Consider the following 12,880-nt stretch of genomic DNA (forward strand, 5'->3'; position numbering starts at 1 on the left):
CTCCGGGGCTGGCTCCCTGGCCGCTCGGCCGCGCTCTGATTGGTAAACCGGCCGCACGCCCCTGGTAAATAGAGCTCAGGCCGGAAGGGTAGGCGGGCACGAACGCTCTCTCACTCCCTATTGGTGCGCGAAGATGTCACTCGAGCCTCCTCATTGGCCGAGACCGGCCCCAACAGGCCGCAACCGCTGCTGATTGGTCTCCGCCTTTCGGGGCTCGCACCTGTCTGCTCCGGATTGGGCGGTGGCTGACGCCCTACGCAATTGGCGAGTTCGCGGTCCAGGCCGGCGCGCTCTCAATCCGATTAGTCCCAAGGCCCGAGAGGCGGGGCCTCGGAAGCCGGGACCCTGGTCCGGTCCGCCGCGGTTCACGCGGAGGGGTCTTCCCCGCGCGGGCGCCGCCCTAACGCCTCACTCGCGCTGTTTTGCACGTCAGCTTCGCGCCGCCTGGTCTCGGTCCAGCTGGGGCTGTTATTGCCGCCGCCGCCACCCCCGAGCGCGCCTTTCCACCGCTCTGGGTGCCGGAGGACGCAGGGCTTTGACGTTCGGAGCCCTGCGTCTCACCCCGTGCGCTTTTACGTCACCTTTCACCGGTTCGACACCCTTTTCCCCGGTCTGCGCATGCGCCCTCCTCCCCAAGCCTCCGTGTGTTCCTATGGCAACGGGTCCCTCACCAACGCTACCGCCGCGCCTCGGCTTCTCGTTTGCCTAGTCCTCGGGTCTAGGCTGGGGTTAGGTGCGAGGGCAACCTCAGAGCCCCCTCAGCCTGGCCCCCGAGCCCGGTGACTCGTACCGACCGTAGCAGGAACGGCTCACCTCCCTTGACTACTCCACGTCGGGGTCTGTCCCAAACTGATGATGAGAGTATCGACTGGAGTTAAATAAGCTGATGGTTCGAATCTCACGCTACCCCCACTAGCGATTTCCTCCTGAGCGTGTTACTCCCCTCAGCATGCCTGGGTTTCCCCGTCTCTAAGACGCGGACGCTAATAACTGTCGTATAGGGTGGTTGTGTGGATAAATGGTCATTCCCCTCTTCTCTATCCATTTCTCTACCCAGACCCCTCCCCCCAAATCTCATTCCTCGTAACCCTAGATCTTAGACTCTCCTCCAAACACAAACCCTTTCTCCCAGGCTACTTTTCCTCTAAACTTTTCTGGCCTTGTATACCCCCTCATGCCCCAGGTCTGTAGATTTTCCTCAGCTCCAGGACATTCATTCATTCATCCATCCATCCATCCATCCATCCATTCATTCAACAGACATTTTTCTGACTCTATCCTCCATGCCAGGCGAGAGACGGACAGGGAAGCGAAGGCACCCAGAACAGAAGGCAATGGGAAGACTGGTATAGGATGCGCTGCAATTTAGAGGTAGGAACCTGCTTGGTGACATCACAGAAGTCTTCCCAGAAGAAGCTGGTGAATGAATAAACTGTGGTATATCCTTATAATGAACTATTATTCAGCAATAAAAGGAAATCATCTATCTAGCCGTGAAAAGATAAGGAGAGGCATATTGCTGAGTGAAAGAAGCCAGTCTGAAAAAGCCACGTACTGTGTGATTCCAATTGGACGGCATTCTGAAAAAAAGCAAACTTAGACATAAGGTAAACCAATTACTGGTTGCCAGGGGTGATGAGGTGATGAGTAGAATTAAGTAGCTGAGCAGGGGATGTTTTAAATAGTTGTTTAAAAGGTTATTTATTTTTTATAATGTTCTTTCATATTAAATTTTTTAAAAATGTTTATTTATTTTTGAGAGAGAAAGAGAGAGACAGAACACAAGTGGGAGAGGGGCAGAGAGAGAGAGGGAGACACAGAACTCAAAGCAGGCTCCAGGCTCTGAGCTGTCAGCACAGAACCCAATATGGGGCTTGAACCCACAAACCGTGAGATCATGACCTGAGCTGAAATCAAGAGTTGGATACTTAACTGAGCCACTAGGCACCCTGGNTAGGCTTCACACCCAGTTTGGAGCCCGGTGCTGGGTTTGAACTCATGACCCTGAGATCAAGACCAGAGCTGAGATCAATAGTGGGATGCTCGGGGCGCCTGGGTGGCTCAGTCGGCTAAGCATCCGATTTTGGCTCAAGTCGTGATCTTCCAGTTTGTGAGTTCAAGTCCTGCATCGGGCTCTGTGCTGACAGCTCAGAGTCTGAAGGCTGCTTTGGATTCTGTGTCTCCTCTCTCTGCCCCTCTCCTGCTCATGCTCTGTCTCTCTCTGCCTCTCAAAAACAAATAAACAGTAAAAAAAAAAAAATAGTGGGATGCTCAACTGACTGAGCCACCTAGTTGCCCCCTTTTCTTTTTAAGGCCTTGAAACTATTCTGTATGATACCGTAATGGTGGACGCACGATATTAAGCATCCGTCATAAAGAGTAAGCTTTATGCAAACTTTTAAAAATCATTTAGGAGGTCAGGGGATCCCAGGTTGCAATGAAGAATGTGACAAAGGAATGTAGCTGTTTTACAAATGTACGAGGTGGCCTCCCTGAAGGGGTGAGGGGTAAGGTGCTAATCTGGAAATGAGTGTAATCTGTGGCAAGGAAGGCAGAGGAGCTACAAGGGAGCACTGCACTCTAGTGGAAGCTGATTCCCGGCGGGGGGCGGGGGGGGGTTGGCAACTCTGAAATCACCGCACACGGGCGCCGGAATTGAAAAGTATGTAAATGAAGATGGACGGTTCCCTATTTCTGGAATGAGAAGTTACTTGTAAGCAAGGGGAGGAGGCTGGCATGGTCCATGTGACGATGGCCCGGCATTGGAGACCTCGATATGAGCTCGTGTTTAGTTCAATATAGATATAGTAAGTTATGTACAGAAATATTTAAAAATTGTGTGTGCACAGGTCAGTGTACATGCATATCTCCTCTATCGGCTGAGAGGGCCTAGAAGCAGTATAGCACCCAGATTTTGGTTTCTTTTTTTCTTTTTTAACTTTTTTTTTAAAAAAATGTTTATTTTTAAAATTTTAATGTTCTATTTATTTCTGAGAGAGAAAAAGACAGCGTGAGCATGGGAGGGTCAGAGAGAGAGGGAGACACAGATTCCTAAACAGGCTCCAGGCTCTGAGCTGTCAGCACAGAGCCCGACGCGGGGCTCGAACCCATGAACTGCGAGATCATGACCTGAGCCGAAGTTGGTCACTTAACCAACTGAGCCACCCAGGCGCCCCATTTTTATGTTTATTTCGGGGGGGGAGGGGCAGAGAGAGAGGGTGACAGAATCTGAAGCTGAGCTGTCGGCACAGAGCCCCACAGAGCCCGACTCAGGTTCAGAGGAGCAGTGACTTGCCCCAGGTCAGAGACAGGACAGAAGGCACCAGAACTGAAACTCAGACCTAACCATCCTGCCTCACAGAGTCCCGGTACGCCCAAGTAGGCTAAACCAGGGGCTTTTAAACAAATATAATGTTTTAAACATATATATATATTAACATTTTTTCTTTTTTATTTACTTTTAATTTTTTAGGTTTTTTTTTTTTTTTTTATGTATTTCTAGGAGAGAGAGACAGCGTGAGCAGGGGAGGGTCAGAGAGAGAGGGAGTCACAGACTGAAACAGGCTCCAGGCTCTGAGCTGGCAGTCAGCACAGAGCCCGACGTGGGGCTCGAACCCACAAACCGCGAGATCATGACCTAAGCGAAAGTCGGACGCTTAACCGACTAAGCCACCCAGGCGCCCCTACTTTTAATTTTTTAAATGCTTTTCTATAAAGATGCCATATCCACATCCTTTTAAAAAACTTTTTTTAAAAATGTTTATTTATTTTTGAGAGAGAGAGACAGAGTGTAAGCAGGGGAGAGTGTACAGAGATGTACTCTCGCTTACAGAGTGTAAGCGAGAGGGAGACACAGAATCCGAAGCAGGCTCTAGGCCCTGAGCTGTCAGCACAGAGCCAGATGCAAGGCTCAAACTCATGAACCATGAGATCCTGACCTGGGCCCAAGTCAGATGCCCTATCGACTGAGCCACCCAGGCGCCCTAAAAACTTTTAATGTTTATTTATGTTTGAGTGAGAGAGAGAGAGCACTAGTGGGGGAGAGGCAGAGAGAGAGGGAGACACAGAATCTGAAGCAGGCTCCAGGCTCTGAGCTGTTGGCACAGAGCCTGATGCAGGGCTTGAACTCATGAACCGCGAGGTCATGACCTGAGCCAAAGCTGGATGCTCAACCGACTGAGTCACCCAGGCATCCCAGGAATGGACCATTCTAACATAAGATACATTCTAACATAAGATACTAATAGCGTGTGATGGTTAATGTTAAGTGCCAACGTGCCTGGGTCCCAAATGCTCATATGTTTGGTCAAACGTGACTTTGGGTGTGACCGCGAGGGTGTCTCTAGATGCAATTAACATCTGCTGAATTGAAGGACTGAGTAAAGCAGATGGCTCTTCCCATGGTGGGTGGGTGGGCCTTATCCAATCAGTTGAAGACCCACATGGAACACAAAGGCTGCATGAGAACTTGGCCTGCTTGAGTGTTGAGGCAGGACATCTGTCTTCTACCCTCAGACTAGAACTTGCAGCATGAACTCTGATGGTTCTCAGTCCTTCAGGCTCAGACTGGAACTCAATCACCAGTTCCCGGGGCTCTCCCACTTGCTGACTGTCCACTTGGGACTGCTCAGCACCCGTCATCACCTGAGCCAATTCCTTACAATAAATAGCTTCACATGCGTGCGCGCACACACACACACACCCCTCCTATTGGGTCTGTTTCTCTGGAGAGCCTTGACTAACACACAGGAGAAGCTGGCTGTGGTGAAGTGTGTACAGGGACACCCCCCTCCCCCCTGCCCTGTACAATCTTGAAGATGATTCTGTAAGCCTCGCACTGTTCTAAATAAAGTAAGTGGATGTAACATCTTGATGTGGGTGATGGTTCCCTGAGTGCACACACACATAAAAACTCATTGAGCTCATGTAACGTGTGTACACCTTATTGAATGCTGGAGTCCGTAGTCAAACTATTTAAAGTGGATTTAATTGGGGCACCTGGGTGGCTCCGTCAGCTGAGTGTCCGACTCTTGACTTTGGCTCAGGTCATGATCCCAGGGTTGTAGGATCGAGCCCCAAATCTGGCTCTGCACTGGGCATGGAGTCTGTTTGGGTTTCTTTCTCTCTCCCTCTCCCCCTCTCCCCTGCTTGTGTGCTTTCTCTCTCTCTCTAATCAAAGAAAGAAAGATAAAGTGGACTTCATGTAAGTAAGCCTGACTTTACAGTTTCTTTTGGAAAACCGGAAGACCTCAGCTCCAGCCCCTCCAACTAGCAGCGGTCCATGGAGTTGGGTGGCAGTTGTCCCCATTAAGCGGAGAAGGGGCTCAAGGCTCAGCAGCGTCTCTGCCCTGTTCCCTCCCGGCCCTGGTCCCTCCTCCAGCAGTTACTTTGTCAGAACTTTCTAGGCCAGCAGCTTTTTGGGGGTAGGAAGGCATGTACGAGATTTGGGGGAGCCGTGGGCACTTTGGGGGCCAGCTGATACACGGCAGCCAATTAAAACCCTCCCATCACCTCCCCCCTCCCCCCGCCCGCCCCACCCCCAGAGCCTGCCAGGCTGGGAGCCAGGGGGCAGCGGGAGGCAGAGCCCAGCAGGATTCCGGCCTTCCCCTGACACACGTCCAGCACCACCCCCAGCCCCCCAGCCCCCTGCGGAGGGGCCAGGCATCTCAGGCAGTGATGCCACGTGTGCCAGCCGGTGGAGGGTGGGCTGGAGTGCCCAGAGAAGCTCCGGGGCTGGGGTGGCTCCTCATCCCCAGGCCTACCAGACCAGCAGGAGAGATCGCCTAATTGAGTATTAGGGATTAATTGGGATCTGTGGGCCAGTGGTGCTGAGGCCCCGGCCACCAGCCCCGGCACCTCGGTGTGCGGGCTCTGGGCTGGGCGGGACCCTGGGGTGGCTGCCCAAGGCCATCTTGCTGGCAGCAGCGGTGGGGAAGACCAGGCGGGGGCGCTGTTAGCTCTACCCTTCTTGACCAAGAGGTCAGGCTGCGGCTCAGCTCTTGGAGCCTGAGGCCCTCTTATTGACACCATGATTTTGGAATCCCAGGGCCTGGGTGTGAGTCCCACCTCTGCTTCGTCCTGTGTGTGACTCTATGCCAGCTCACCCTCCCAGAGCCTTCTGGTGCTAGTCTGGGGGCGGGAGGGGGGCGGTGGGCAGGGCCCGTTCCTGAGCAGGAGTGTGGCAAAACGCAAGTAACGCTTTTGGAAGAATAATCTGGCAGCGCGTGCCGCATGGGCTGGGCCAGGAGGGATGGCCGTGGGGCCGTGTGACCTCGGGCCAAGCTGCTTGGCTCAGCCTCTTGGTTTCCTCAGTTTGCAAAATGGGGCTCTGAAGACCACGGGCAGCGCTGGAGTGAGGAGACGTGGCGTTCGGGTCCCCCAGGAAGCAGGCCCTGAGATGAAGTCAGGAGTGTGAGAGAGAGAGAGGGCGAGGAAGCAGGATTGGGCAGGACAGCCTCTGAGCTGAGGCCGACCCGGCCTCCCCTCGGCTACCCCAAAGGGAGCTCGGAGCAGAGACCACCTGGGAGAGGCAGACACGCCATCCTCGCCCCTGCCACACTTGGGGGTTTGGGGCGGGAACCCCGAAGCTGATGTGTATCCGAAGGGGCCAACAGCCAGAGCCTGTCAGTTCACTCACTCCTCCCAGCCGACCTCTGAGCCCCTTCTCCCTCTCAGGGAACATGAGCTTGGCCCTGGCAAAGCCCTCACTCCCTTGCTCTACCCCCTGTCAGCCTGGCCCTGGCAGGAGCCTTTTGCAGGATGAGGGGCCAGGGCTCATCGCAGCTCTGGGAGAAGCAGGTGGCACTTACTCATCTAGGGAAGGTTCCTGACACTTGCGCTGGGAGGGGCCCAGAATCCAGAAAGGGCCTCTGCCCACCTGGAGTTCACGGTCAAGGGGTCTTATAATCCAGGACTGAACTTTTGGGCGGCCAAATACTGGGTCCTCCGGGGTAAACAAGTGAGCGGTAAAAGCCATCCCCAGACTCCAAGATACTTTATTGTCAGAGAGTCCAGGATGGGCAATGGGGTTTGGTGGGGAAGTAGGGGTGCAGGCGAGGGCAGAGCAGGGAGTTGCACACAGGCAGGGTAGGGAGGCGGCGGGAGGGGGTCAGCTGGCAGCAGTGGCTGTGGCCCCAAGTCCTGTCTCCCGCCTCCAGCTTCCGTGCAGGCTCAGCGCGACATCATTCGCACAAACTCTGCCAGGACAAAGCCAAGGTTGCAGGTCTGCAATCTGGACCCAGGAGGGGTGAGACCAATATATTGGCCTTGAGTTGGAAGGGAGTACGGTCCAGGGCAGAGCCCGCAAGGGAGTCTTCTGGATCTGGTAGGGGATAGGCCTTCAGGCTAAGAAGAGGGGTTTGCTTTATGGACACAACAAAACAAAGAACAACAACAACAAAAAACCCCAAACCTTGTAACTGAACCTATTTTCCTCTTTGCTTTGGCTGCTAGGAAGCTCAGGAACAACTTTGGGGCCTACTTCGGAGAATTTCTACATACCGATTTTCCTTGGCTTCCTTTCATTATTGAACCCTTATTTTCCCCCTGGGGGAATGCAATATAGAGGAAGAACTGGGTTCTGCTCAGCCCGCCTGGCTTCAGATCTTGGCTCCATCCACATCTTTTGCTAAGTACTCCCGCCTTCCTAAGAATTGACTTTCTTGTCCAGCTCTTGGGGAGAGGACACAGAGTACCTGGCACGCGGTAGTGATGCTTCTTTTATCGTTCCCTTAATCTTTTAAAAGCCTCCCAGGGTGTTGGCACTAAGTGTGGAGGGCAGCGGGCAGTACCTTCAAAGTCCACCAGGCCGTCCCCGTTGAGGTCAATGTCATGGAGGATCTCGTCCACCTCCCGCTGGCTGAGGCGCTCCCCGAGCAGGGCCTTGAGAGCTGCCCGCAGCTCCCCCAAGCTGATGCAGCCGTCTCCGTTGGTGTCAAACTGTGGTGGCGTCGGTTGAGGCGTTGAGTCCCCGACCAAACCATGCATTCACGCACAGCCCCCGCTCGCAGCAGCCGACCCGAAGCCCCGGCCCTCCCTCCAGCCCCAGGGGCCGCACCTCCCGAAAGGCGTCCCGTAGCTCCCTGACGCCAATCATGTCTGCGGTCTCTGCCAGCAGCTTGGGGCCCATCAGCTCCACGAAGTCCTCAAAGTCCACCTTTCCGCCACCTGGGGGCCATGCCCGTCAGGGACCCCAGGCGATCAGAGACCCCTGCACCGCCCTGGCCCTCCTGGCCTGCGTCCCTCTCCCCACTAAATGGGTCCTTCTCTCTCGCTGGGCCCCACAGGCTGGATCATCTGTGCTTTCTGGTGGCTTTTCTTTTCTTGGAGAGTTTGGTTGGGTTTAAGTTCTGGCTCCGGTGACCTGACTCTGGTTCTGTGACCTTAGCCAAGTCACTTAAGCTTTCAGAGACTCAGTTTCCTCATCTAAAAAGTGGGGATAATGGTCCTTGCCCTCCCCACCTTGTAGGGGATGGTGAGATTCTTCAGGGACAGAGAAAGCACTTTGGGAATGACCAGGGTCCCCGGCCCTGGGGGCCACCCTGTGTAGGCACCTCTGTTCCCTGGGCCACCCAGCTGCTCAAGCCATGGCCATGGCCTCTGGAGAACTGGGGTCGGGGCAGGTCTGAGGCACATACTGATTTGCTGTGAAATCTCAATGAGCTCCATCTCGGTGGGCATGTAGCCCAGCGTCCGCATGCAGGCGCCCAGCTCCCGGTAGCCGATGTAGCCGTCCCGGTCTCGGTCAAACTCCTGGAAGGCGACCTGCAGCTCTGCCGGGCAGTGCAGGGTCAGTCGTTCCCACTCGTCCTCCCCCGGACCCCAGCCTGGACCAGCATACCCTTCCTTCTTCCTTTGGTCTAATCATTTCCTCCTTGTGAACATCAGTTTCTCTTTGCTGTCTCAGGAACTTTGCATGTGCTATTTCTTTAATTCATCCTTTCAACCAATATTTAAGGAGCATCTACTATGTGCCAAGCTTTGCTGTAGGTACTGGGGATAAGGTAGGCAAGCAAGCAGGCTGGAATGGAGAGAGAGCGAGAGAGAGAGAGAGAGGCAGGCAGGAAGGAAGGAAGGAAGGAAGGAAATAATCCCTAACCTCATGGAGCTCCTAGGGCTCACATTCTGGAACATTCTTCCCTCCTCTGGCCTTTATGTCACCTACTCAAGAAAGCCTTCCCTCTAAATTCGATCCCCTCCAGCCCATTTGTTCATTTCCTTGCGAGCGCTCAGCACCATTTGTACTTGTTGACTCACTGACATCTGTCGCCAGAGGACAAGAGCTATATCTGTCTAGTCGGCCCCATTCCCCGTGCTGAGCACAGGGCCGGGCCCACGGTGGGCACCCAGGAGGTGTGTGCTGAGTGAATAAGCATAAAAGGGAAATGAGACCCACCTGGCCAATGGGGCCTGGGAGCTGACAGCTGGGGGCCCTGTCAGCCCCTCCCTGTTTGATCCTGTCCCCATGTCCGTGACCTCCTTCCTCGTGGAGACCACCGGGGCCCCACCCGGTGCCCCCACCCTGTGTGCCTCACCTGTGTCCACCCCTCTGGAGACTAGTCTTTTCCAAAACCCTTTACCTTCAATCTCCTCCGGCCGCAGCTCCCGGTCCTGGGGGGCGGGGGGCACAGGGAGGTTAGGAATTCCCTGGACCACCCTAGCACTGCACCCCTCCTCTTGTTCTTTGGGGCTCCCCACTTGGCGCCCCCAACACGCACGGGCAGGGCCTGTGTCATTCGACACCGCTCAGGAAGGGGCCCCTTCCCTGCCCAGACCTCTGCTCCCCTCCCGCCCCCACCCTTGTCGAGGTCACAGAGCTCCATTTGCCAGCGGTGATGGGGGGGGGCAGAGCCCCAGACTTGGCCCTGGGGACCTCCGTGTGTCGCTCTTGGTCTCTCTCTGTCCCTCTCGGAGGCCCTGCTACCTCCCTGCCCACCCCCTCGGTGGCTGTCTGAGGGTCTCTGGGTCTCTCTCTGTTCCTCTCTCCTCTCTCTCCTGGTGTGTCTCCCCGGGTCTCCCCCCTGCTAGCTCCTGTTTCTGTTTTCTCTGCTCCTCTGTGTCCCCCCCACCCCCTGCCCCGGGAACTGTGTGCCTTTGCTCCAAACACCCCTCTCCGCCCATGCCAGGAGAGGCAGGGGTGAGGCAAAGGCAGGGGCGGCCGTACATACGAGCTGGGTGGCGGCGATGCTGGGCCGCAGGAAGATGCAGGCGGGCCCCACCAGGCTGCTGAGCACCGAGTAACCCTGGGTGCCCGGCCCAGGGCCCCCCTGCTCCTCCGGACCGGGGCCGGGGCTGTGGCGGGGGCCCCCTGGGGGGGAGCTGGGCCACTGCCAGTGGTCCTGCGGCAGAGCCAGCTATGAGCCGGGGCGGTGGCCCCTCCACCCGCCTTCACCAGCCTCTCCCGTCTTTGGAACCTGGCACAGGACGGCGGGGGCCTTCACCCATCAATACTCTAGGCCGGAAGGGTCCACCCCCTTCCTGTCCAACTGGGCAAACGGAGGGCCCCCGAAAAGGCAAGGGACTGGACCAAGGTCACTCAGAAAGCCAGTGGCAGAATGGGAACCTCCAGCTCAAGCTCTGCACCCCCTGTCTCTGACTGGCAGAGAGCAGGAACAGCGCCCAGGGCGGCTGGAGGGGCACCTCGGGGCCTAATGAGCTTGGCGGGAAAGCCCAGTGGTCCTGGGAGCCAAGGCCAGGATGGGCCAGAGTCTGGGGCCTGCCCGGGGGAATCTTGATTGGTCTAGGGTGGTGGGAACCACCCCCCAACCCCCCTGCCGTGCTCCACCTCTAACCCCAGCCCAGTCCTCACGCGGGGCTCTGCGCACCCCCCAGAACCTTCCAGGCTCCAGCCCAGCCCCCTGACCTTGGCCTCTCCCCCTCAGCGGTCCTACCTTAGGCCCCCGATGTCGAGGCCGTTTGGCACAGTTTCCCATGGGCTCCCGAACCATGCCAGGCCTGGAGTCCCGAGGGGCAGCCCAGGGCTGGGCCTCGGCGGATGCTGTGGGCTCCTGCCGGCCCCCAGCTGCTCCCAGTGAGAGTCTGGGAGCGCTGCAGGGGATTTTCCTGGGGTTTTGCGGGGAAGATTGGGAGCGGGTGGGCAGGCGGGGAGCCCTGGGCCCAGGGGCTTGGGTCCTAATCCAGGATTATCTCTGAGCATCCCTGCTGGTGAGGGGGGGCCACTCAGGACCCAAGGCCCCCTGGAAGGCACAGCCTCCCTGCCCTCACTTGGAGGGTCTTCCGGGCCCCTCCTCTCCAGCACTTTCGCCCCCAACCCCTACCCCTAAATCTCCCCCAATCAGGAGAGATTTAATGTCTTCAGAAGCAGGGCCTGGACCCGGCAGGGGAAAACCAGGTGCCTGGTGTGCCAGGGCGGGCTGGGGCACCTCTCCCCTCAGAACGGTGGTATGACCTCTGCAGACCCTGTCCTGAGAGGCGGCCATCTTGGCCCAGTCCCGGAAGTTCCTGCCCCTCCAGGCCAGGACCCTGGCTCTCACCTTAGAGCACCTGGCCACCCTCGGCACCGCTGCCCGGACCAGCCCCCCGACCCTGTACTCAGGTGAAGAGCAGAAGGGAGACAACTCTGGGTGCTGCGGGCCGGACGCAGGGGTTCAGCGAGGGCAGAGGTGGGGAGAGACGCCAGCCTCCCTCCTGGGCAGCTGACCTTCCAGCAACATCCATGTCCGGGGGCCCCTCCCTGAGCTCTGCCTGGGTCTGCCCCACAGGGTCCCGGGCGGGGTGCGGGATCCCCGCTGCTCCCTCCGGCGCCCTCAGGTGAGGACAGCCCCACACACTTGTCCCCTTTACCTGTCCATAGGCTGCCTGCACCTGGGCCTTCAGTTCCCGGAGTGCCTGCTGCCTGGCGGCTGCTGGGCTGGGAGGGGCCCGGCTGGGCCCTGGAGAGCCCTCAGAGGGGCTGGGGTCCCCCGCGGGGGGGCTGCCACCTGCCTGGCCCTGGGGAAGGGCCATGGAGACGAGGGCTTGGCGCCTCCTGCTCCCACTCGGGTCGGCCCGCTCCTGTGGGAGGGTGGTTTAGTGGGCGCGGTGCCCACCGGCTCCCTGCTACCCTTCCCCTGCTCCTCTCTCCACACGCTGGTCAGGCTCTCCCCTGCTGCTCACCCAAATCCTCGCCTCCCCCAACCCGCCCCGGCCCCGGCCCCATGCCGGCCGCAGACGCCCCGGGGCCCCCACTGGGCCGCCCTTGCAGACCTCTAGTCACTTGGCCTCTCTGGCTCATGGTCTCCGCACCCCCTCGCCCCTCTGTCTCGGCCTTGCTCGCTGCCCCTCTCTGCCCCCGCTCCGTGCCCATCTCTCTGTCTCTCCTGCAGCCCCTGGCCACCCCCTGTGCTCTGCTGACCTCTGCCCGGCTGTCTCTGTGGGTCTCTCTGACCACTCATGCCTGTCTCTCTCCCCCCCTCCCTCTGCTGCATGAGACTCTTTCTCTGTTGGTCCGTCTGTCTTTCTGTCTGTCCATCCTGGCTCTTCCTAATCTCCCTCCTCCCCCCTCCCAGGGTGACTCCTGGATTCTGGAGAGACAGCCCCTCCCCCCAGCCTGGCCCTAGACATACCCCCTTCTCCCCACCCAGAGCCCCAGGGTCGCTCTGAGGCTCCCCACCTCCGGCCAGCACCTCTCACCTACCTTCTGCTGACCTCCGGCCTCTTGCTCGTCAGGGAGAAAGGCGGGGCGGGGCCAGGCAGCTCCCACTGGCCTCCTGTGCCCCCTTGTTATGCCCCCGGCCCTCCGACTGACCAGCCGCCTGCGTCTCACCTCCCAGAATGAGGTCAGTTGTCCTGCCCCGGCCCCGCTCCAGGCCCCTCATGATTTATTCACCTGCCCCCCGCACCAGCCTTTGTCTGAGGGAAACAGATCCCGCAGACACCTGCC

General features: G+C 57.8%; 1 protein-coding gene across 2 annotated transcripts; it reads right to left on the reverse strand.

Moving 5' to 3' along the window:
- Positions 1–7,016: 7,016 nt before the first annotated feature.
- CABP2 (calcium binding protein 2) lies at positions 7,017–12,397 on the reverse strand. Of its 2 annotated transcripts, none has more exons than XM_077771397.1 (7): positions 12,353–12,397; positions 11,803–12,012; positions 9,579–9,609; positions 8,637–8,771; positions 8,057–8,166; positions 7,791–7,938; positions 7,017–7,196 (listed from the first exon to the last, which is right to left on the reverse strand). In XM_077771397.1, exons 2-7 carry the CDS (start codon positions 11,962–11,964, stop codon positions 7,171–7,173), a joined length of 612 nt encoding a protein of 203 aa, XP_077627523.1. In that variant the 5' UTR covers positions 11,965–12,012; positions 12,353–12,397; the 3' UTR covers positions 7,017–7,170. The 2 variants fall into 2 exon arrangements, with proteins under 2 accessions (XP_077627523.1, XP_077627522.1); XM_077771396.1 differs by lacking the exons at positions 11,803–12,012; positions 12,353–12,397 and adding exons at positions 10,167–10,337; positions 10,890–10,946.
- Positions 12,398–12,880: the final 483 nt, after the last annotated feature.

This window comes from Crocuta crocuta, unplaced genomic scaffold, assembly GCF_008692635.1.
Source record: "Crocuta crocuta isolate KB4526 unplaced genomic scaffold, BGI_CrCroc_1.0 scaffold647, whole genome shotgun sequence".
NCBI lineage: Eukaryota > Metazoa > Chordata > Mammalia > Carnivora > Hyaenidae > Crocuta > Crocuta crocuta.

Bases quoted from the DNA above. Each gene is read 5' to 3' on its own strand.
- CABP2 (XM_077771396.1), bottom strand. From the start codon at position 10,946: ATGGTTCGGGAGCCCATGGGAAACTGTGCCAAACGGCCTCGACATCGG. The intron at 9,610-10,166 runs GTATGTACGGCC...CCCGCCCCCCAG, and splicing joins GCATCGCCGCCACCCAGCTC to GACCGGGAGCTGCGGCCGGA. The intron at 7,939-8,056 runs GTGCGGCCCCTG...ACGCCACCACAG, and splicing joins TACGGGACGCCTTTCGGGAG to TTTGACACCAACGGAGACGG.